Source organism: Ambystoma mexicanum, chromosome 3p, assembly GCF_040938575.1.
Source record: "Ambystoma mexicanum isolate Mex_15411 chromosome 3p, UKY_AmexF1_1, whole genome shotgun sequence".
NCBI classification, from domain to species: domain Eukaryota; kingdom Metazoa; phylum Chordata; class Amphibia; order Caudata; family Ambystomatidae; genus Ambystoma; species Ambystoma mexicanum.
Window position 1 is genome coordinate 315,134,842 of NC_090925.1, and position 25,230 is coordinate 315,160,071.

Genomic DNA, 25,230 nt, shown 5'->3' on the forward strand with positions numbered 1-25,230 from the left:
TTTGTGCAGGAGAGCAGCAACAGCAGGGTCTGCAGAGTCCCAATATTCATCTCACTGTGGCCGTAGCATCCGAGAGGCATGGTCAGTAAGTGGGCAGCCCATAGGATGGTCCCAGGAGATTTCCAATGTCCACCAATGGCAGTATATTGGTGCAAGACTATTTGATCCCACCAGTCCAAGGGAGGAACCTAACATCGAGGGTCTTCCCTAGTCACAGGAGAGACAGCAGGGCTTTACTGGTAAATGGCTTGGGCAATGCTGGTTGTCCATAGAGGCATTCCTTCAGATCTTCAGTATAATCTTCTCTTTTTCAGATTCTTGGATACATGACATGAGCTCCAGCATAGCTTTGGGGCTTGTCGTTTTATGCAAAATCCAGGCTGGGTGGGTTGCCCCAGCCCACCACTGGAAATGATCTGCCCCACTGAACATCTGCCCAGAAACAGACTACCAGCTGAGGTGTGGATTGGGACCAGTTCCAAACACATTTTCAAGCATTTCAAACACAAAGCGGTACGGACTATTAGACCTGGTTCAAAGTCTTTCACTTTATTACAGTGAAGAAAATGCCTCACCCAACCTATTGCTTCGATGAAAGTTCCCTATTCTAGAAAATAAAAAAAGGTGCTTGTCAGGATGTCTTACACAAATCAAAACCTGGCCCCTGTCCAGACGTATGCTATGGTACTAACTGGCCCTAACACGAATAAAGGAACACAAAACTCAACCCAGAGAAGAGTTCCTTACTCCCCTATTTTGCTTTGTGCTGGCAGGCGCATGACCCCTTCCCCAAAGTGTCTCTTGAAATGTTCCTCAAGAGTTCTCAGGCTTTTGCCTGCTAATATATAGTTCATAATAAACAATGTCCTTATTTTTCTAGTTTCCATTATATACAAAAATGGCAGATTCCTGTGCCCCTCCGAAAAGTATGGATTAACTGCAACAGTCCAAACCAATTTTCTAGGGTCGGCTATTTGGATTTCAGGCTGTCTTAGCCTCTTGCCCGTGATAGGTGTTTGGTGGTTCAGCATGGACCAGCAGACTCTAGCTGAGGGTCTGGTTCTGCACCGTCTGAGTGACTTTTGTTTGCAGCCCCGGCCAAGCTCTTGGCTTTCAGATGATTTTTCCTGTATTTTATAACCCTTCCACGGCTTTCCATTTTCTTCAACTTTCTAGTAACCCCTCTCATGGTGGTAGTGACAGATTCTCCCCCTTTCAGTGTTTAATTTATCTCCAGGTTTCAAGTAACCCCTTCTTAGGGTATGGGCCTTTATCTTCCCTTGTTTAGGTATTTTCCTTAGGTTCAGCTTTCTCTTAACCCCCTTGTGGGGTTGGCATATAAAAAAATCCCTGAATCCTGACTGTGCTCTATCATAGTGCGATCTACAAAAAAGGCCTCGTATAGATCCAGCAAACTACAGGCCGATCACGCTATTTATTAGATGTTCCATCAAAAATGTTTGCAACCTTACTATCGTGTGACCCACACGAATGGGCAACATTTTCTGGGAGACTGGATGTCTTTCAGACAGGCTTTTGCACGGGACTGGGGCCAACTACTAATGGTTTCATCCTTGGTCTGTTAAAAAAGTAGGCTATGGAGAGATCTAAGCCTTATGTATTGCATTTATTGACTTCTCCATGGCTTTCATTAGTATTGACAGGAACAAGCTGTGGGAGAAGTTAAGGTCTTGGGATGCCCTACTCCGTTATTAAGTATGAGCATTGCCATACATACCAACACCTCTGTTTGGGTAAAACTAAATAGGCAGGGTCTTCTTTCTGCCCCCTTTAAGAGTAGGTGCTGACTAAAGCAAGGCTGTTTCTTGGCACCCCTTTTATTCAACTTTTTCATGTCTGACATTGCTACAGCCTTTGATTCTATTGTTTTTTTTTTCCTGCTCTCTCTAGGGGGTAGTCCTATGAATTATATATTATACGCAGATGACATGGTCTTGATGGACCATGGTATCCGGTTATATTTTCGAAAACATATTTTTGAAATACCATTTTGTCGAAAACAATTTGCCGAATTTTATTTTTTCGAATGTATTATATTTTATTTTATGTTTTTTTTGTTTCGTAAATAAAAAAAGTGTCATTACAAAAAAAGGGGGGTTGGGGAGGAACCCCCCTATTTAAAAAAAAAAAAACATTTGAAATTTTTTTTCCGGCAATTTTGTGCCAACAAAATGGCATTTCGAAAATATGGCATTCGAAAAAGTCACTATAAACCATGGACCACACTCCCATAACTCTTCAGCGCCAATTAGTAGGCTAGTGAAATACACAAAGGCAAACAGCCAGAGTATAAATGTGATAAAACCAAAGTTTACTCTTTTGGCCGGTCACGACAAAAACGTATGCCAATTTTGCTTGGTTTTTGGAAGATAAAGCACCAGAAAGAGTCCATTTTATTTACTTCGCATTTTATCTGTTTGAGGGTTATAACCAAACTCAAATCCTAAACGATAAAAAAATCGAAAAGTAATGCATTAGCTGCCCACACAATACAGATAAATAGAACATTTGGTCATTTCTCGCTTGTGCCAGCCATTCAGATTTACAATAAGAAAGTGGTTCCTGTAATCACAAATGGAGCAGAAATCCTGTTTTTATGACCCAAATGTAAACTGGGTTAGGTTCGAGGGGCATTTTTGGAGGAACGTATTGAGGCACTCACAGGGAGTGCTGGCTCTGGTGATAAGTTACGAGCTGGGCCTACTTCACTCGAAGCTGCTGTGATATGGAAAAATCTGGTTATGCTGGAAAAAATTGCCTCTGCAGCAGGGTGCTCAATTTGGTGTTACTTGAAGCAGTTAAAAGGACAACAAACTTAGTATACCCTTTACCAACTCTTTAACAACTGGGCAATCAAGTGTGAAACATATATGAAACAATATGATGTGATTCTTGAACTGGTGTGGGAATTTCCAAAAAAGGCAAACAAAAACTGTGGGAGTTGGTCGACGAGTGGAGCAGTCCTGCAGTCACTCTACTCTATGCTGCTTTGAGCAGAGTCTTTCTACTCTGTTACCCTGCTGGCTGACTGGGAGGAGCTGGTGTTAAAAGCCCAGTCTGGCCGCGGAGCGGCCGCGGAGTGGTTGACGAGTGGAGCAGTCCTGCAGCCACTCTACTCTATGCTGCTTTGAGTAGAGTCTTTCTACTCTGTTACCCTGCTGGCTGACTGGGAGGAGCTGGTGTTAAAAGCCCAGTCTGGCCGCACAGCGGCCGCGGAGTGGTTGACGAGTGGAGCAGTCCTGCAGTCATGACAGGCAAGACGGCAACGGAGACGGAGGAGAACGAGGAGCGTCGCCTCAGAAGCATCATGTGCAGACGTGATGGGGGCTGTCACAAAATAAGGAGAACGAGGACCCGGCTGGTCGGGATGACTTTCAAGAGTCTAGAGGTAAAAAGAAGCTGGGTACAGGCTCTGGGCCATCTCTGGTTACACTAAGACCTAGACAACTGCTTATACCTGTTCTGAAGCCCCCTTTAAAGCTACCTCTAAACATCTCCAACATCTCTAACACCACTAACAACACTAACATTATCAATAACTCTACTGAATTGTTGCACTCTCCAAACAAATTAAGCACTACCCCTGTTAGTGCACCCCCTATCCTTTTCAACATTCGGGACTCTGTACCCTTGGCTCAGCCTGCATTGGAGGACAGGCAAACTTTTGAGAGCCTTGTGCAGAGGGGGGAAAAGGAGGTGGGGCGTGTACGACGTGTACCACATGCTGAACTTTCTGAATTTTCTGAAAATGCGAAGAAGTCTACCAAAGGAATTAGCGACGGTGCCAGCAATATAGACTCCGTTGATATTGCAGTGCCCTCTGACGTAGATACAGTGACTACCCTCAAAACTGGAACCATCGTCCCTACCACCAACCTAAACACCACGTCCAAGCAATCAAATAACATTAAAGAGAACGACAACAACCCCCCAACCAACCCCCCACCGGCCCTACTCACCGCTCCGCCTCGTGACCCGGGAGACATGGGAGGCATTCTGAGGCCGCTGTCTGCCGCAGAAGCGGAGTCTTCGAGCGGGTCTGTGCCGGCTGCGGCGACTCCCCCCCTCCTCGGGGGGGGGGGTGGTGGTTGCGGCGGTCGTCCTCGCGCTTGAGGAGAGAGGGGGCCGTGGAGAATTGGGCAAGGGAAGTGGAGGGGAAGCGGGTTCGGCGCTGTGGCTGGGGCCCCGGGGGGGAGAGGATGCGGCACTCTGTGATCCTGGCGCTGCCGCTGCGGCAGGTGTGGAGTTTGTGGGGGACGCCGTTGGCAACGGTGCGGGTTGCGGAGCGCTGGAGGAGGAGGGGGCTCCCTGCTCGGCGTGGCTGATAGAGCAGTCGATGTCCCCAGTAAAGGAGGGGGAGAAAAGTCAAGTCGCGACAGAGAACGGGGCTGAGTTCACTGGCCAACACACAGCAGGAGTAGTCACTCACACCTGCTGGCGGCCCACATGTACTGCGGAGGCCAGGCCAGTTAAAAGAAAGGAACGTGCATTAACAGCACTAAAACAAAAGAATCTGAACAGGGGGAAATCCTCCACCAAACCCTATTACAGAGGATCAAGTAAAAAAAGTAAGTCACTCAAAGTACCGCCCCACAATCAGGTGACAAACTTCTTTAAAAAAAAAAGGGTGCAAGCCCCCCCACACCACAAAAAGAAATATCGGATGGAGAGCTTTTGGAGGGGTGGGTGGCGGTCGAAGAGTCTATTTTAAAAGAACAACCATCCAATAGTCAAGAGGAGGGGGGAGCTGGTAAACAGAGAACTGGGAACATATTGCCACAACTTGAAACGCCAGTAAGGTGGCACTTTGGGAAACCCCCTCTGGCCTCTCCTATTCCGCACCTTCCTGCACTGACAGCAGGTGTGCCGCCCCTGGGGCCTAACTAGACCACTAACAACTTAAAGAGTACCCACGAGTCTTTGGAGGTGACGGAGGAATTGAACGTGTGGTCTCAAAGTGGGCACCCGCAAGAGGAAACCTCTGACCAGATCCACCTTAGCCCCCAGAAGGATTTGGGAAGTCCCCCGGGACGTAGTGTGGCCTCGAACATACCCGAAAAAAGCCTGGCAAAAACACCGCCCAGAGGTGCCACGGGAAAACCAATACCGGCCCAAGAGGCGTGCCTTACCCCAGGTAGAATGAGGACCGACAGAACCTCATTAGTGTAAAGGAAACACTGCATAAGAATATAGACCTAATGGGTATAATGTCCACCGTGACGATCGCTCTAACTCCTTTTAACAAACTATACGAAGCACTGAATGATTCTGTGAAAGATCAAGCTGCAATTACGGCCCTAATACACACCAAGTTACTATACTTGGAAAAATACATATTGGCTAAGGAAGTGAGACAAGAAAACACCAGAGACCGAGGATCATTGTGCTCTCTAGACCTGGAGAGGAATACACAAGGAACACAGCCCAGTGCCAATTGTTGGAACAAAAATAACGACTTGGCACTGAACATGGAGGAAAAAAACACTAGTGCACAAATGAGTATGAACGGCCAAACTAAACCTAGCGATCTGCCGCCTGGTGGAAGGAAAGCGACGCCCATGTTAGAAAACTGATGCATTAATTTAGACTGCTCAGGAATAACCCTGATCGAAGCGGAAAAGGGGTCGGGGGCAAAATCAAAACAAAATGTACAAACACAAAACAGAAAGAACTTGGAAACTTCTTTAACAAGAAAGTGATACCAGTGGAAAAATTAAATTTAAAAAAGGTACTAGTGCCTGAAAAAATAGAAGCCAAGAAGGTAGTACTAAAGATAACGACTCCTCCAAAGTTGCCAAGAAGAACAGCAACAGCGAGAGGACGAATGGGAACGAGTGAAACCACCAACGCAAAACCATCAGGAAAGGGTGAATCAAGAAAAAGAAAATTCTCGGAGGAAGAGAAAGTGGAGGAAGAGTTTAACTCTATAGAAGCCTTATTAAATCTAAGTACATATACAGTGGAAGATTCAGAAACAGATATCCCATCCCCTAAGACTAGATCACATACTGAAAGTGTGGCTGAGAATGTGTCTAGAGGTGGTGTAACCCCAGCCCCCACCCAGGGAGCCAAAGAGGAAGACAGCACAGTAAAGACCAATTCAGACATACGGAGGGGAAGAAAAGGAAGACCTCAAAACCCCTCATAGCCAACGTCCGAAAGACACGAAGAGAGAGCAACTCTCCTTATGACAAACGCAACAATGATCTAAGTACTGGAGACAAGTTGTCTCGGCAGAAAGAGTCCAAAACCAGGAGGACTCTAGAGAATCTTTCAAGTAATAGTCAGCGAAATAAAGAGAGAGAACGAAGCAGGGGCCGATCGCTGCACGAGAGCAGTAAAGTATGGAAAAGGAGTAGAATGAACAAACGCATCAAGATGGATTATGCCATCTTCAAACTGGAGAGAAGGAGTGAAAATTCAGATGACTTCAGGTTGAGCAGGAACACAACGCTGTACATCTTTGAGCAAATCCCAAATTTACGACTCTTGACCTCTCAGGATTTAAAAATTGTCAAACCATGTGAGAAAGGACGGAACGATCAGGCATACATACACATATCATCGTCATTAATAAGCAACATCTTGAAGGCTGAGAAAGAAAACCTCTGGTACTTGGGATACGAACTGAAGGAAATTCAGGCCATTCAAAATCAGAGGTACCATCGGATGCATAGCTCCTCAGTGACGAGATCCCTAACAAGAAGAACTAGAACACCGTTAGAACAAAATCACCACAACAAAGATAAAGGAAAGCGCCGGCCGAGTCATAAGTCTTTTCCTACACAAGACAAGCAAAATACACATAGCCCCAATAGGTCAAGGGAAAGGAAGAGGAGGGAGGAGTCACCACACCTAGGTCGTAAGAAATACTCCGATGGCAACCGAGCAATAAACCCGGAAAGATGGCCAAAAAGACCGGGAGAAAAAATAAGAATCACAATTGCTGGAAGCCCCATGAAGTCTTCTCGAGCGGCGAGTGGTACCGAAGACAGAAGCCCGGTTAGACAGCACAACAGGAGGTGGATATCAAATACACGACAATATGCAAACAAAATCTAGCAATTAGTGGACAGAAAACCCTCGCGAGCCAACTGGTGAAGCAATCGCCCTTGATAATGGGCTCATGGAACACACGAGGGTTTTCCCACTTGACGGTAAGTTCCGATGTTAATCTAGGAGCCTTTGATATCTTGTGTCTGCAAGAAACGTGGCTGCTGGCGAAACCTTGCCTTGACGGATACACTTTGAGCTTCACCCCGGCAGAGAAGGGAGCCACAGAAAGGCCAAGGGCTGGTCTTGTGACTGCTGTAAGATCGGGATGTGGCTTAGTGCCCAGGGCAGAACTACATCTCTCCCCGCTTATCCAAGGCACCAGATTTGAGTGGCAACTGGATGGTGTCAGAACAGGGAAGGAAAATTCTCCACATAAACTGCTAGTTATCAATACATACTGGAATCCGGCAGAGACTACTACAGATCAATATCTAGAGGCTATCGACAACCTCCTGGAGAATGAAAGCGAAAGCCAACAACCGAGCCTCATCATTATAAATGGCGATCTAAACTGCACAATGGAGGGTGACGAGACCCCCACATGCATGAGATCTACAACTGAAGAGGACAGAGCTAAACGATGGGGTAACCTGATGGATAAATGGGATCTGCATAATTTGCATTGGTTACGCTCTAAAGAGAACAAGAAGATCCCAACATGGCAAAGAAATCATCAAAAGGGAACTTTTGATCATACTTTTGTATCAAAAGGCTTTACTGAGCATGATAAAGTCTTTCAATGTGGTGAAAACAGACAAAAGCGATCACAACATCTTAAAAACGACCTGGCACCCTTACAGGCTGGCGCAAGAATTCATGCTACAAGGCTTGGAAGCTAACCCGAGTGGCAATCGCCTTAGGTTAACAGCAAAAGCCATTAGTGAAATAACGACGGTTTATAAAACCATCAGCAACAAGCTTATTGATAAGCCAGTTGAAGCCGCTAATGCTGATTACGTGCCGTTATTGGAAATTTACCGCAGATCGAAGCAACAAGGGGCCCTACGTACATAGTCCATAAACACAGTTACAATAAGGAACTGGTAAAGCAAAGAGCTGCCTTGAGAAAAATCCAGAGAATGGCAAAATCCAGTAACTCAATAAACGTGCAAGCAAAATACCACCTTGCGCAACGCAGGTATAAAAATTGGGTGAGACATCAGCGTGCAAGTCTCCTACAGTACGATGCAGAACAAATGCTGCGTATACTTTCAAAAAAAAGCAGCAAAGAATTCTGGTCTTTGATTCATATGAAAACAACAAGTACCCAGACGAGCCTCCAGAATAACGTCAGCAAAGAGAAATGGGTGGACTTCTTTGCGTCGCTATATAAAAAGGAGGATAGTTGGATATCGAACATCCGGAGGTGCCAAGTGCCAAACTGGGAAATACCCTGCGATCATAATACCATTACATCAAAAATTACGAAGCTAAAAAACTCTAGAGCGCCAGGACCGGACGGCATCTCCAACATAGATTTGAAGACCAACGTTGTAACTTGGGCTCCACTTATTAGCCAGATTTTCCAGAACTGTAACACTTCTAAATCTGTGCCTCCCTCTTGGAAGACTTCAAATGTGGTCCCAATCTTTAAAAAAGGAGCGAAAGAAGATCCGAGAAATTACCGTCCCATAGCGCTCTTGGACGTCATCGGGAAGTTATTTGGCTCTTGTGCTCTGGGCGGCCTGAACAACTGGCTAAAGGAATCCAACTATAGAGATCAATTCCAGACGGGGTTTGTCAGAAACATCGGCACCTCAGCAAACATTCTGGTACTATGCTCCTTGAAAGCAAGGGTCCAACAAGGAGCGCCGAGAATATTCATGGCCTTCATCGACCTAGTGCAGGCATTTGACCGTGTGAGCCGCGAGCGCCTGTGGGCCAAACTAATTGGCAAGAATTGCCCAGGGAAAATCTTATCCCCAATAAGAGTTCTCTATGAAGATACCACCATGAGAGTCCGGCTGAATGGGGCAGGGTCACTGTCAAAGGTTATTCATACCGCCCGAGGAGTAAAGCAGGGCTGTCCCTTAGCTTCAGTACTGTATAATGCCTATATAGCAGACCTGGAAGACGACTTTGTCAAAACTAGGTGCTTTCCCCCATCATTAGGAGGAGAGAAAACACAGAGACTCCTCTATGCGGATGATATCATCCTATTAGATCAGACAGCGGTGGGGCTCCAAAGGCAGTTGAACAGTTTTCTTGTATACCTGGGAAACAACCATTTAGAACTAAATAAAAGCAAAACCAAGATCATGGCCTTCGAAACTACAACTCGAACAGCAGGCAAAGAAAAATGGAGCTTGGAAAACAAAAAAGTTGAAATCGTAAAGCGCTTTAAATACTTGGGAGTGACGCTAAGTAACAGCCCCACGGAAATTCCAATGCAGGAGATGCTAATAGCCAAAACAAAGACCCTGTCATGCCAGGCACGGACAATCGACATGAAATACGGAAAGTTCTCATTGATTCCAGTACTGTCTTTCTTTAAAACCAAGGTCATCCCGAGTATAACGTATGGAGCCGAAGCCATGCCACAAATCCCGAGGCAGTTTTGGGACAGGTTGGAGGGCCAATTTTGGAAGAAGGTGCTGGGACTGCCAACGTCTGATCCCATATGTCACATCAGACAAGAACTCTGCCTACCATCTGTGAAGGGGATGGTGGCGAGGAACACTCTGATGCTCTTCAGGAAAGTGATCATGGACTCGTCAGTGCTTGTTTTTGAGATTCTGAAGAACGAACTGGCCAGCGGGAAAAACAAAATACTAACATCATGGGAAGAACACTGTGAAAACCTGTTACAAGAGATGGCCCTCACTAGAGCAATCCTAATACAAAATCCAACGAAGGTGGTGAAAAAGCTGATTGGATTGGATCAGAACGCAGGATAATGTTGCCTCGTATAAATCAAGCAAAAACCTTCCCATAAGCCAAAAGAGAGTCAACGAAGTGAGAGGGTATTTGAAAAAATTCCCGGACAAAAAGCTGCGTAACACCAGAATCAGATTGAACCTCTTAAAAACAAATGAGATCTTGACCAGAAGAGGAGAGGTAACCACGGATAAGTGCTGGTATTGTAATACCCAGCAGGTGGAATCCATCAGACACCTTCTGTTAAAGTGCAAGGGTACCCACGAGGCAAGAGAAATCTATTTAATGAAACACCTGAGCAGTGTAACTACAGCTGACGAAGAGGATTGGTGGAACGGCTTACTGGGGGGGGGGGGAAACCGAATGGTCAGTGGCAGTGACTTTGTTCTTTAAAAAAATTGGACTAGTACAGGAGTACAAAAACCGTTCAGGTGCGAAAAGGACAGTAATGCAGTAATGGAGACAGGCGTAAGCAGAAGCCTAAAATCCTGCTCTCTAAAGCTAGGATCTCTTGAATTTAACTTGGATGGAATGCAATTTAATCTAATTTGGAGGGTGAACCTTCATCGGCTTGTTTGTTTTGTAAAACTTGTAAAATTCTATTACAATTAAATCAAATAAAAAAAATAAAAAAAATGTGATCCCATTGAGTATTTATTGCTATTATGTACTGTACTGTTCGTTTGGAGAAAAGTTCCTAGTTGAACTAAAACACCAAAATAATAAAAGAAATAGTAACCCCTTCTTAGGGTATAGGCCTTTATCTTCCCTTGTGAGTATTTTCCTTAGGTTCAGCTTTCTCTTGCTGCGTCGGAGATTGCTTTCTTGTTCATCCTCTTTGAGTCTGTCAATTTCTCTCAGGTCTATGATATCCCCACTGGGGTCTTTCGTTGCTTCCCTTGACTGTGTCGGTTTCATTCCCTTTTGAAATGCTCTGGAACTCAGCCGCCCTCTTCCCTCTCCTCGGCATGGACCGTGTACCTGTGTGTCTGCAGTGTTTGTCTGTGGAGGTGGTGGTTCGGATCGCATCAAAACAGTTTTTCTCAGGTCATCTGTTCGTTGCTGTTCCTCTTCCAGTCAGGTGCCTGCTTCAAATGCTACTGGGTGCCGCATCAGAGGTGGTTCTGTCTTCTTGCACTGTAGAGTTTAGGACTTGCAGCGCTCCTGTGCTCAGCTTCGTTCCGCAGGCTCTACCCACCACGTACAGTATGTGGTCCCACTTACAGGCCCTGCTGGATACACACAGTAGCCTTCCCTCTGGCTGTGTGCAGCCTTGCTCGGGCTGGTCTTTTACTAGCCGCTGCTTGGATTTCCAGCGGCTCCTCCTCCCAGGTAGGAGTCTCTGCCCTTTTAGGCCTCGCCAAGCACCGAGAGATACAACATCATTGGTTGTGTGGTTCAGGCCTCCAGGAAGGGTCAGCAACACAACCAAGCACATTTAAAGGTCCCACTACATTGTCATTACCGGTTCCCATAAAGGCTGAAAACACTTGGGACATTGGTACTGGTGTAGACTTGTCATATCCCGTTTGCCCTGTCCCCTAGGGAGTGTTTTGCTTAGTGGGCTCAACCCCTAGTCTCAAAGGGGATGGGTCAGCCTTGGGAAGAAGGGCCTAATTCCATGGATTCGTCAGAGCATGCACTTTTATGGCCGTTTCTGACCTGAGAGGGCAGATAGACAGTCAGAAGGCAAGATGGCCAAAGCACAGGACTTAAAGCATATATACTCAAGCCATTTTAAGTATGTGTCTCTCTGAATTGCATTATGCAGTAAAACAAAAACATGAGTGAAGCAAGATTAACTGTGGCCAGTCTCTCCTAGGAACAGCAAAAAGGTATGTAAATTATTGCACGAAGAAATTGGAAAAAGGGATACAAAAGTACCCTTCTAACTCAACTTCAGGGGATATATTTTTTATTTATATTATATCACCTGAAGTTGAGTTACAAGGTGGTGTGTTACAAAATAAAAACAGGAAAACATGAAAGGGAAAACAGTCTCCTTGCACTCATAGTCTTGGGGGCTGATCAGTACCACCAAAATAAATGAGAGAGCATGTAAGTGAAGCTAAAAATGCTTTACTTCCCTCAACCGTCAGCCAAAGTTCCAGGACAGGGACACATTTTCTCATGGTCCCACTGAAATCAGTGGAGGGAAAGTTGCACAAATATGCGTTTCACTATTAGTATGGCTGAAAAAGAGTTCTTTATTTTGAGGAATTTGTTTTGATGGAAATGGCTTTTCTCTCCCCCTGCACTAGGTAGCATGGAGGATACATGGCAGCGGGAGATTGCGGAGAAGGGGGAGGCACTCTGTTCCAATTGTAAATGTGTTACAAGGAAAACCATTTTGGGACTCCGAAAACACATGGATGTTTGTCAAAAAGTAAGAACTCTACATTCTGCAATGAAAATAACCCGTGTTGGTCTGTTCTTAGAGAAGAGTGTCCGTTTTAACCTGAATTCTTTTGTTCTTGTTTTTATTTTCAATGTAGTTCTTTGTAGCTACCTTCATTCTGGTTCATTTTTCTTCATGGATAAATATGGGTGTTTTTTTGCCTGGCTTTTTTCGATAGTTTGTCAGCTCTTGAACGTCCTAAAATGATCACCTTGTTATTGTCTGTCCAGCTGCAGGATGCCTTGAAGTGTCAACACTGCAGGAAGCAGTTTAAATCCAAGGCGGGACTGAACTACCATACAATGGCTGAACACATTAACAAGGTGAGTGAAGAGAGATTGCTTGCAAGGTTTTCAGTCCCAGGCAAATGAGTGACTAAAGCTACAGTGTGGCAGGAATTTGAGCTCAGCTGTGCCCTAAGTAAGACTTGGAGTCCTATCTCTTCATGTTTTCTGTTTTGCTGTCCTTTACTAAATTACTCTTCAGCTCCATGTTTCGTTGATTGAATTGAGTAGGATAAAACCTGACTTCACATGCAAGATTGGATGGATTACCAATACAGATATCTGCCACAGTTGCATTGAGCAAAAGTAATTACCCCTCCTGCCTTGAGTAAGGTTGTTGGAAGTACCATACAATGTGCGCAGTCCTGGGTGCTTGGAGCCAAGGTGACGTTGAGTGCTGCATCTGTCATAGTCTATACATGTGGCCTCCATTTTCTATTTGGAGCACACAGCTTACAATTCAGCCAAGGACCAAGAAATGTAGCAGCACTGCATCAATCAGTGTATGTGCCTTTTTAGTTGGTCATTCCCTGGTAGCCATGGCGTATTGAAGCCTACAGTAGGTCTCAACCAGCAGCTACATGTGAGTGTTTACTATCTTGTCCCCAAAACGTACCCATTCATCAGGAACCAAAAATCATCTGATTTAACACAGTATCTCATTACCTACATACAGTGGCAATGTGTCTACATTTGCTGTGTAGCGTCTTCAGCATTTGTCAACCTACTCAGAGTTTCAATGCTTTACTGTTGCACACTTCGACTCCTTCATCCCTTTCTTCTCTTTTCTGTTTCCAGCCAGAAATCATGCAGGCAGAGGGGCTCAGTGAACATGAAGAGCGGGAGCGACTCAGGAAAGTGCTGAAGCAAATGGGGAAATTGAAATGTCCAAATGAGGTATACACACTCATTTCCTTCAGGAATTGGAGACTTTTAAATGAAGGTTTTTCCCCTTGTTGAAGAACTTGCTAACCCCCCCCCCCCCCAAGTCCTCTTCTCTCACCCCTTCCTACTCAGGATGGGTGGCGGGGGGGGGGGGTATTCTCTCTGAATATGGGTGGGCACCAGTTCCCTCCGGATGGATTCCTGTTTTCTCTGGGAACAATGTTTGTATTTTTAGAGGCTGCAGACCTCCATTTGAGACGTTAGTGAGTTTCCCTCATTGGTTCATGGAAAAGTGAAAGACCATATTTCTTGCTGTTTTTCAGATCATCTTTTTGTCCCTCGTGCCTAGAGTGTCTCCTTTTCAAATACTCTGCATTTCCTTCTTTCTATAGGAATGTTTTGTTTTGAACATGGCTTCTTACAAAACGTCCTAGATGTACCTTGTTTTCATTTAGCAAACTGGGAGCTGCAGGTGAAACAGGACCTGCTTGGCATAATACTTTTGTTTAGGCTGTGAATGGTCAGCACTTTGTGTCCTTCCCCTTGTGCCTTTTTTTTAGTCTGGCCCTATTTACTTAGACATAATGTTTTTAGTGCATGTGTCACAGTTTTCCTAAATAAATGCCATTGTTTTTCCTCTACCAACTGCGTAGTACTCTAGACATGAATATCTGTTTGTAGTGATAGAAGTCTGTGTAGGCTTTGTCTTCTGTTCTTTGCTAGCTTTTATTGGACTCTTTTGGTTAGAGTTGTAACCAAGATTTCCTGGCAAAGTTTAGCTTTTGTTTTTACTGTTGAGGTGTACGTTATCTCTGTCACTTGTTCAGGGGTGCACAGCCACATTTACAAGCCTCATGGGTTACCAGTACCACCAGAAGCGATGCGGGAAGGAGCCATCCGAGGTAGAGAAGCCCATGTTTGCCTGCCGGCACTGTGCGAAGACGTACAGATCGAAAGCGGGGCATGATTATCATGTGCGGTCGGAGCACACCATGGTGAGGCACCTGATGTACTCCCCTTTCTGTGCAGTTTAATAGGGTGCTGTGTATACTCTTTGACCTCTTCTTGTTGATCTCTAGCCTAGTGAGGAGCCGCAGGAGAACCTGGAGGATGAGTTTGTAGAGGACTTTGAGCGTACACCAAGTGGTAGGATCCGGCGTAGGTCAGCACAGGTGGCTGTCTTTCACCTCCAGGAGATAGCAGAAGATGAACTGGCAAAGGACTGGAACAAGCGGAGGATAAGGGACGATTTGGTGCCCGATAGCAAACTAGTGAGTACAATATTCTCCATACTTTGAGCGTAAAAGCAGAGCACTTGGCAGCTGTTGGAGGAGGCATGAGTATCGATAAAATGGTATGTAGAGAAGGCAACAATAGATGTTCTCTCCATCACTCCTAAGCCATAGTGTCATCTTTTGAATACTTGTTCAAGTCATGACAATATGGTTGTCTCCTTCAAAGGTTCAAAATTACAGCTTTTTAACATATTGATTACAGATGGAGCTTTTTTGAGGGACAGCTTAGACTTTAATTTGGCATATATATATATGACGCTGTACATTGATTGCAAATGACCTCCAAATAACTTGATTAGAAATGTTTTCTTCAAACCGTATCAGGCCTCTAAATGATGTCCTGGGGCTTTGAGGCTGCACTAGTTAAGTTTTAAAACACAAACTTGGCCTGTTTATTCACTACTACTTAGCATTTAAGAGTGGTATGTAGCATAATTTGGAGCATCAACATCCAACATCCAACAACACAGCTGAACTTTTCAAAATCTGCAGAGGATTGCCAACGCGTCCGCCGTATCCTTCGCCCCTACTCCTTCTTAGGTACTTGCCACTCACTTTGCCACCAAAACTCAGGTCATCCTGAACAGCCTTGTCACACAATCTTCCAACCCATCCCTCGCCCCCTTGCCTCCCTTGGTCACTCACCTCCCATTGCCTTAGTCTCATCGGAAGAAGTAACTAGAGTTGTCAATTCCATGAAGGTCTCTTCCAAACAGGTTAACGCTTGCTCATCCCGAACCATCAAGGACAGCATTGGCTCTTTTGCCCCTGCTCTTACTGATCTCTGTAACCACTCCTTTGCTACTATTTCTTTTCCATCCTCCCTCAAGCACTTCCTTCTGCACCCACTTTAGTAGATACTTCCTGTCCAGCCAACTATCGCCCCATTTCCATCACCCCCTTCCTGGGGAAACTGCTTGACAAGTTGGTCCTGCCCCAACTTAACTCTCACACTGAACTTGTTGACTGTCTCCAAGACCATCGAGCTGGGTTCCGGGCATTCAGAGGCATGGAAACTGTTCTTCTGAACACCCGTGAAGAACTGCTCGCATCTCTCGATTCCAACTCCCTTGCTAATCTCATCCTTCTTGATCTCTCTTCTGCATTTGACACAGTCAACCACTCAATCCTCATAAAAAGGCTCCATGACACCCTTTGTATCTCAGAGCGGACACTGGACTGGCTGACCTCCTTCCTAACTGACCGCTCGTCCAATGTCATACTGGGCACCTTTTCCTCGCCTACTTCCTTCTCAACCTGTAGCGTCCCCTGGGGCTCTATTCTCTTGCCTTGGCTCTTTAACATCTACCTTACTCTGCTGGTACGCCTCATCTCCTCCTTCTCCCCTCAACATCCAGTGCTATGTTGACGAGACACAACTGTTCTTCAAGCTTCCTGCAGAGGCCCCTGCACCCTCCATCATCCCGGACTGCCTCTCTGCCATCCAGGCCTTGTGAACATCCAATGATCTCTGCCTCAATGCCAGCAAAACCGAGATCCTTCCTATTGGAACCCCTGCACCTGACTTATTCCCTTCACTCTATCCTTCCATGGGCTCTCCCCCTGCTCCCCCTTTGGAAGCCAGAAAGCTCAAAGTCATCTTCGACTTTTCTCTCTCCTTCCTCCCTCACACTCAGGACATTGAAGTCCCACTTTCAGCTCTTCCTTCTCAAAGGAATTCTACCTTTCCTCACCTTCCCCTAGAGGCTCAATGGTACCCGGGATCTGGTTCTCTCTAGGTTTAGATATTGCAATAGCCTCCTCCCGAATCTACCTTCGTCCACTCTCCGACCCCTCCAGCTAATCCAGAATAGAGCAGCAAGACTTATCCTTGGCCTCAAGCCCAGGGACCGCATCTCTCCTGCCCTACAAAGTCTTCACTGGCTCCCGGTCGAAAGCACAGATTAAATTCAAATCCTTCTGTATCATCCACAAGGCTGTCTGCGGCCGGGGACCAAATTATCTGCAACTCTTTCTGACTAAAGATTCCACCTCTAGACCGCTGTGCTCCTCTGGCACCAACTTATTCTGTGTGAAGCGGTTTGCTATCAGGGTCGGACTGGGACAAGAAATAGGCCCGGTCACCCAAAAAAAGGTGGCCCACCCCTCGCCTCAAAAAAAGTGGCCCATCCCTTACCTCACGACCCTTGACCTCTGATGATATCACCAGAAGTTATGTCATTTGACCCCACCCTAAAGTTACATCCAAGGCTAAAAATGATGTTATTGTATAGCACTTACGCTTAGGCTCTTTTTTATAGAACAAATATGCATACAATATCACCCAACCTGTGTTGGTACTCATTTATTGACCTAAGAAGGATGAAAGGCTTTTTTTTTTTAAACAAAAAAATAATTTGAAAATAAAAAAATAAAACATTTTTAAAAAAATTCCCAAACTGGCCCAGGCATGGCCAGAAACCGGCCCCCACACCCCAGGGACGAAGGGCCAATCCGACCCTGTTTGCTATACAGAGGGCAGATGGTCAATCGCTTTGCTCAGCTGGCTCCCATCTTTCGAACAGCCTCCCCCTCCCTCTTCATATTGAGCAGGACCTTCTTAAATTCCGGAAGAGCCTCAAGACCTTACTCTTTACCTCCTTCTTCCCTGCCTCTCTCCCCTGCTAATCGCACAGTAGCTTGATTGGTGTGTAGGACCCTTATGCATCCTCGGGGCCCTGACCTCCCACATCATATCATCCCAGCTGCTGTCTATCATCTGCCCTTTCCTCGGCCCACCCTCCACCCATGGAAGCTTGCATTTACCTTTTCATAGCACTCAACCTGCTGCTCTCCCAAAAGCACCACAGTACCTATCCCATAGCCTTTCTCTTCTGAACTTACACGTTCTGAACACTCACAAGGCATAGTAGGTTTGTCTTCCCCTCCCCATTGTTGGTCTCTTCTTATATTCTTTGTATTAAAATGTTTAATGTCTATCTTCCCAACAGTATTTGCTTCCTGTATAAACGAATAACAAGCGAACAATAAATAAAAAAATAAAAAATGAGCCCTTCTATGTTTACAAACATGTCACAGTTCTTTGGGGGTATCTGGGGCGTCTTGCGCAAACACTTGTTTTTGCAGCAATCTTTTGTGTTGCCACTGCTCCACATCTCTCATTTTAAAATTATTTGTTGCAGTCTCCTGGCCACGCACTGCCACTTGCTAAGTTATAGTGGGTTCATCTCAATCGTAAATGTTGTCTCTCACATGTTTTTCCTTGATTTTCCCGCTCTTTCCCTTTCTCCCTTTTTTCAAAGGAGACCTTGTCTCCCACTCCTGTTTGTGTTTTTATGCTACCCACGTCCCTGTCTCATGCGCAAATGGTGATTTCTAACCGATCCCTCCGCCTGTACGGTTTTAAAGCATACCTCACCTCTTTCTATGTACTGACCCAGAATGCTGCATGCAGTGTAGGTGAAAAGGAAGCATGCCATCGAAAGACTGCAGTATGATGACTCAGGATTTTCTGTGACAACCCTCTAGGCCCCAACCGTATCTCTGAGACAACTTTGTCCCTAAAACCATTCTGGGCAATTCACCCTACTGCATCTGACTGCCATACCGGATGAATCTCCAACACAACATTGAGCAATGACTTTAATAGCTCTGTGAGAAAACTGTACTCTACTCTGTGACCGGTACTGATCGTGGTGTCTCTGAGAAAACACTTTTTCCAACCTTATGCTTGCCTTTGACTGCTCTGGCTTGACCAGAGATCACTGCCTCTTAACACTGACCCCTACACCATGCAGGAGATTGACTGTACTGCATCTGTGAGACAACATAGTCCGGACCCAGCAAGGTTCAGTAGATAGCGTTACTCTGCGAATTAACACTGTCCAGACGATGGCCCACTAATGAGCTCTGTCTGTAGTTGCTCAGTCAGACACTGAAGCAATACTGGGTACTGATAGTAGTGGCTTTGTTAGACGACATTGTTCCATGAGGCATGCCACAATGGATTATGGTATCTGAGCACACTCCTCCCATTGCTAGATTCAGGCCTTGGTTTGTACTAGTAAGAGGCAGACTGATTCTCTAAGATGCTGTTAAATGTGTTTTTAATCCAATCTGTAATAGTGCACTTGAAAACTGGCTGCTCTCTGAGCCATCCCCCCTGGATGGGACCTGCCACATCAAGTGTTGCATTCAGTTAGTGCTTGGATATCCGCTTTATAATATAAAGTATTTTAGTCTGAACCTATTGTGCGCTCTTGCTATGTGAATGTTGCGTCATTAGACTGGTAATTAAGTATGTTTAATCTTTTTATTATTCATGACTTTTTTTTCTGCTTAATGCATTTGTGGGTGCAGGTTATGAAGATGTGTCTCTTTCTTTTTCCAGCTGAATTACATCCGGCCAGGACTGCCTACATTCCACCCGCGCCTTCTGGAAAACTGGAAGAATGAAGTGAAGGAGCAAGGACACATCATGTGCCCCAATCATGTATGCTTCCAATCTCCTTGAAACAATACATTGCAGGCCCCCAGGCGCATTGGCCGAGTCTAGTGGCATTTCCACGGTGCCCCATATGGCTGAATTTCATACCTCTAATGTTGCATTGTACCCTATATTGCATCATAATTCCCCCTCCCCTTACTTCAACTTGGGAACTTGTTTGATAGTCAACACAAATATCCTTTTCTCATCCCTTCCTTCAACCCAACTCCTCCACCAGCACATAGCTCTCTCATACAGGAAAACGGCTCTACTCCAAACTTCCTCTATCCATATTCTCAGTATCCCTTACATCTTCCCTCTTAAAATCTGTCTCACCGTCATGAGCAATGGTTCTATATTATAACCGTGCAAGAATAATAACGTAAATGCCTTCCCACTGCCCGCACATTCTGCTACAAAGACTGTGCTATAAAAACCAACAGCAGTGACTCTTGCCCATATTGCAGTTAAAAGCCATACCCGCAGTACAGTGTGCATCCCATATGTCATTAATGTCTGTATTTCAAGTTTCATAAGCATGCCTCTTCCATATCTGGGCTCTTTTCTATTCAACACGTAGTTTCAGAACTGGACACCTCTTGACAAAGCTGTAAACCAAAGATGTGTGCACAAAAGCCCACCTCCCCTTATCACAGACATACACTTGCAGATTGTTATCTGGTGATCAATGTTGATGGTAAATTAACCCCTCCAACTCAGCATTTTCTGGTCTTATTTTTCCTCTAGGTTTTCATTTATTTCCCTGTTTTGTTTGTTTTTCCTTTGCTCTTTTGTCCAGTTGGAACGCCCATTTCCAAAAGTTATGCTTTTAAACCATGCGTTGTAGGCCACATACATTTGTCAACAGCTAACCTATAGAGAAGCTAAATATCCTGTATCTAGTCAGGCCCCTGACTATGTAGCACAATTACACCTAGCTCTCTTTAGTTGTTTGCTACTAAGGAAGATCAGAGGCGGCCTGCCACCCCAACCTCCTCCACACCTGGGCGATGGTGGAGTCTTTAGGTGCGGAGTCACTGAGGTTCACTTCCACCATCTCTCACCTAAATTGAGCATGAATAGCTGCAAACATAGAAGAACAAGAACCTGCAGTGTCCTGTGCATAAAGAAACTGTGATTGTCCTCTACAAGCTACCCAGGCACAGTGACGCTTCAGTGGTGGTTCATTGTCAAGAGTCCCGATCAAGGATAGTACATTTACAAAATGATGTCAATGTAACAACTCAGGCTTCCACCTCTCTCCAATTTCTGGAAGATGCAGAGCATCTGTTAAGTCTAGCCTACCTACATAAGGTGTAGTGGCCACTAATAAACTGGAAACTCTAGCTTGTAACTTTAGTTCCTTGATATCCTGTGGCAGTTTTCCCCCCTTCAGGAACAGGTTTCATCATGAAGGGAACTGCCTTGTGCTGTGTTTGTACCTGTTCACTTGCACTTAATGGGCCTCATTACCGGTCTGGCGGTAACCCTGCTGGTGCTACCGGCAGGTTGCCGCGTGACCTGTAAAATATTACTGGCACATGACTTCCCAGTGCCAGGCTATTACAAGTCAGGGAAGTCAGGCGCCAGTAATTTTGCTAATCCCGATTCCCATAGGGTCCCATAGGACTCTATGGGAGTGGGGACACGGAAGCACCAGCACCGTTATTAACAGTGCTGGTGCTTCGGTGATGGCTTTGCCTACCGGGACCGCTGTGCCCGGCAGGGTCAGACGTGTTGGGCACAGCAGCTCCGGCAGGCTAACCGGTAGTTTGCCGGGCCGGAAACAAGGGTGCCAGTGAGATTACCAGCACCCTTATTTCCTGACCAGCAAACTCGGCATGAGGCCCTATGTATTTTCCCTTCCCTCCCGTCTCACATTCCTCCTTCCTCCCCGATCTACACTTCCCCTACTCCTCCCTCCCCTACATTTCATGTTACAGCACTTGCATGATCCGAATGTCTCAAGGCCTAGTAGGAACGTTATTGTTTTGTTTTTCTTCATCCCTTCCTTATCTTGATGCGCCTTGAAACACCAATTGCTGTATAGGCCCATTACAAATACCAAATAAAATAAATACATACATAAACAGTGTAATCAGCAAGAGGGAAGAATCTGGAACTAGCAGGGAAAGACATGGTCAGTTTGCATTGACCCTCCATGTCAACAAGAAGACCCTTTTCTCATCTCTTGCGTCAACCCAACCTCCTCCCCCAGCACATACCTCTCTCATCCAATAAAATGCCTCTCATCAGCATCCTCTATCCAAATTCTCAGTATCTCCTACTGCTGCACTCTAGGAGTCTGTCTCATAGTTCTGAGCACTAGCATCAGGGCATGCAGAATGCATTCATTAATGCCTCAGATGCCATGTTGTTACATCCCAATACATGGTCACGGTACAGGTGACAAGTACCTCACAACTTTCAGTACTAAAATCAAGAGCCTAGTTGTCCTGTCTGATAGTGTGGAAAGAAAAAATTGGCAGAAAAAGTCACGATCCACAGCGCTTGTAAGTATAAATTAGACAAAGAGGGTCAAGGCTGCAGGTATCTGGGTAGTGTGGATATACTGCCAGTATGATTCCACTGAGGTAAGTACAATTGCAACACAAACAAGTCCCAGTTTCACTGCGCCAAGTATAGCAAAATAAAAATCTGGAGTCCAAGTTATTTGTATAAAAGAACAGCCTTTAAAGTCCATGGTTTAGTACAAGTAACAGCCTAACACGTGTTTCGAGCCTTCCACGGCTCTTCATCTGAGGCTATTATTAAACATAGGATACAATAACAAAATGGAGTGTGCAACATTCAATAATATAGTGACACCATACAGTAACATAAGCAGGACAAATAAAGGCATAGCATCCAGGGGAAAATCAGGGGATGACTGAGCCAAAATTAAATGTATCCAATTTGCAATGGGGTTAATGCAAGACAAAAAACGAAAATCGAAAGCATATTTGACAAAAGAAAAAATGATAAATGTAATAAATTTAAAGCCATACCAGAAGTGGTGTAAGTCCATTAGGAGGTGGATGTTGAAATATTCAAAATAGAGAGAAAAACAGAGTTGTGCTAGGGTTACAATTTATTCAATGAAATGACTGCAGCAGCGCAATCAAAAAAAATAATGCCAAAAAAATAAATAATCTAGTGTAAATTCACACCATATAAACCAGACACCAATTAATCTGAGGCAGTATTACCTTAATAGGGATAGAGCCTGAAATTTAATCTGAAGGGACAATGCCCAAAGAAGTACTCTGCCGAGGAGAAAGAAACAATCAATCTATGGAGAAATGGCCAAATTGTTGCAATTTGAGGGAGGAAAAAAAATAAAGGGGGGGGGGGGTAATTAATTAAAGTACCTGAAGGCTTCGCAATTGCAGTTAAAGCTGCAAAAAAAGGAAAGGAAAGGGAAGAAAAAAAACGAACTGTATCAATGGATTGAAACAAATTTAAGTTACTATTTACTAGGTAGTGAAAAGCAACTGGTTAATGCAACAAAAAGAGTGTACGCAATCAAAAAGAGGTACCCATTAGTAGCAGTAAACTGAGCAGGCTTGAAGAGGTTAAAACTCCGGCTTGAATGAGCATTAACACTGAATTACAATTCCGAACTGAACAGGGGACCATGTAAAACTGTCTTAACTGGTCGGCTGTTTAGACAGACTGAAGAAATCAATGCGCTGGTCGCGAAGCTAGAAAGAGGACAAGATAAATGCATCAGGTAAGAAAAATATGGCAGAAGGAAGGAACCAACGGAGCCGCCATGTTTGAACTGCCTAAAAATACAAGGCAATTAAATGAGTAGGTAAGGGATATTAAATTAAACTAAAATTGTCTGAAAAATGCTCAGTGCACACACGAGAGATAAATGCGAAATAGAAAGCCACTAAAGAATGAAAAGGAAAGTACATTTTTTTTTCTTTTCTTTTAAAAAAAAAGAAGTGAAAATTGTAGGTGGAAAGCGAAAGTGAGGGCAAAGTGGGTAAATACTAAATTAATTGCGCGCGCGTAAAAAATCAAGAGAGTGCCATTAAGCGAAATGTCTGCGAGTGCGCTGCTGCAAGAACATGAACAGGTTGCACAAGGAGACCAATTTACAATAATTAAAATAATGGCCCCATGGGTAAAGAGGTTAATAAAAATGTGTGCCAAAGAATAAGAGGTTAGGCACATAAGAAACAAAAATTCCATAATACAGTGAGGGCAGTGGCACCAAATTGGCAGAGACAAAAATAGGGACAGCCTGCTGTTACAGGAAAGTAGCAAATTCATGGTTCAAATGTAATCCATTAAAGACAGTACGGTATTTACAGATTAGTCTTACTTCCAATTGTCGTAATTTCAACGTTAGGTTGCCCCCTCTCGGGGTAAGGACACTTTGCATAGGCCAACAAAACGTATGTCATCCTTACAGTCTAGTTGATGATTTTTTTGCCAGTGGTTGGCTAAAGGATATTTGGACTCTTGACTACCAATTGTAGCCAAGTGCTTGCTGATGCGAATCTTCAAGGGGCGAATAGTGCTCCCAATATATTTCAGACCACAGGTACAGATTATACAATACACAACAAATTTAGAATTACAGTTGATGAAAGAATCAATTGTGTGATCTCCTCTAGTTCCAAAGGAGACCTGTGATGTTTCCAAAGTAAATTTACACATGTTGCAAAAGCCACATTTATGAAACCCAGTGGCCTGAGCTGAATGTAGCCAAGTCAATTTAGGAGAGGGCATACTCATAAATGAAGGACAAAGTTTATTTATGAGCGCTTTGCCATTTCTAAATGTTAAACCTCGTGATTAACCTAATTTTCTGAGTGACGGGAGACTTGTCATGAATTTTAGGAACAAGCAGGTCCACTCTCTTTAGCTGGCGTACTGAAGCTAATGCTTTATCGAGACAGCTATGATGGTAGCCTCTCTCAAGAATTCATGACAAGTCTCCCGTCACTCAGAAAATTAGGTTAATCACGAGGTTCAATTCGGACAGTGACAAGATCCATAATGTGCTGAGGAAACCCTGGCACCTGTTACACCTTGATTCTGACATCGTCAACTGGTTAGATCCGACTGCTAGTATAACATTTAGCACTATTCGCCCCTTGAAGATTCGCATCCGCGAGCACTTGGCTACAAGTGGTAGCCAAGAGTCCAAATATCCTTTAGCCAACCACTGGCAAAAAACTCATCACTAGACTGTAAGGATGACATACGTTTCGTTGGCCTATGCAAAGTGTTCTTACCTCCGAGAGGGGGCAACCTAATCTTGAAATACCGACAATTGGAAGCAAGACTAATCTGTAAATACCGTACTGTCTTTAATGGATTACATTCGAACCATGAATTTGCTACTTTCCTGTAACAGCAGGCTGTCCCTATTTTTGTCTCTGCCAATTTGGTGCCACTGCCCTCACTGTATTATGGAATTTTTGTTTCTTATGTGCCTAACCTCTTATTCTTTGGCACACATTTTTATTAACCTCTTTACCCATGGGGCCGGCCATTATTTTAATTATTGTAAATTGGTCTCCTTGTGCAACGTGTACATGTTCATGCAGCAGCGCACTCACAGACAGTATCCTGTCCCTCTTAATTCACGATGTTCCCTTGGTTCGTTTATCCGAAATTCTCCATTTAGCTTAATGGTACTCTCTTGATTTTTTACGCGCGCACAATTAATTTAGTATTTACCCACTTTGCCCTCACTTTCGCTTTCCACCTACAATTTTCATTTTTTTTTATTTTTTAAAAAAAGAAAACAAAATATTTACTTTCCTTTTCATTCTTTAGTGGCTTTCTATTTCGCATTTTTCTCTCGTGTGTGCACTGAGCATTTTTCAGTCAATTTTAGTTTAATTTAATATCCCTTACTTACCCATTGAATTGCCTTGTATTTTTAGGCAGTTCAAACATGGCGGCTCTGTTGGTTCCTTCCTTCTGCCATGTTTTTATGAC

The 25,230-nt window shown here is 44.5% G+C and overlaps 1 protein-coding gene across 2 annotated transcripts in view; it reads left to right on the forward strand.

The window, feature by feature from the left end:
* The window catches only part of ZNF512B (zinc finger protein 512B), a 1,156,964-nt gene that overhangs the window by 952,923 nt on the left and 178,811 nt on the right, over positions 1–25,230 (forward strand). For both annotated transcript variants that reach the window (XM_069650846.1, XM_069650847.1), the window contains exons 9-14: positions 12,216–12,340; positions 12,583–12,675; positions 13,435–13,533; positions 14,349–14,516; positions 14,601–14,792; positions 19,168–19,269. In XM_069650846.1, the coding sequence (XP_069506947.1) occupies positions 12,216–12,340; positions 12,583–12,675; positions 13,435–13,533; positions 14,349–14,516; positions 14,601–14,792; positions 19,168–19,269 (779 nt within the window). The remainder of the gene's footprint in view (positions 1–12,215; positions 12,341–12,582; positions 12,676–13,434; positions 13,534–14,348; positions 14,517–14,600; positions 14,793–19,167; positions 19,270–25,230) is intronic.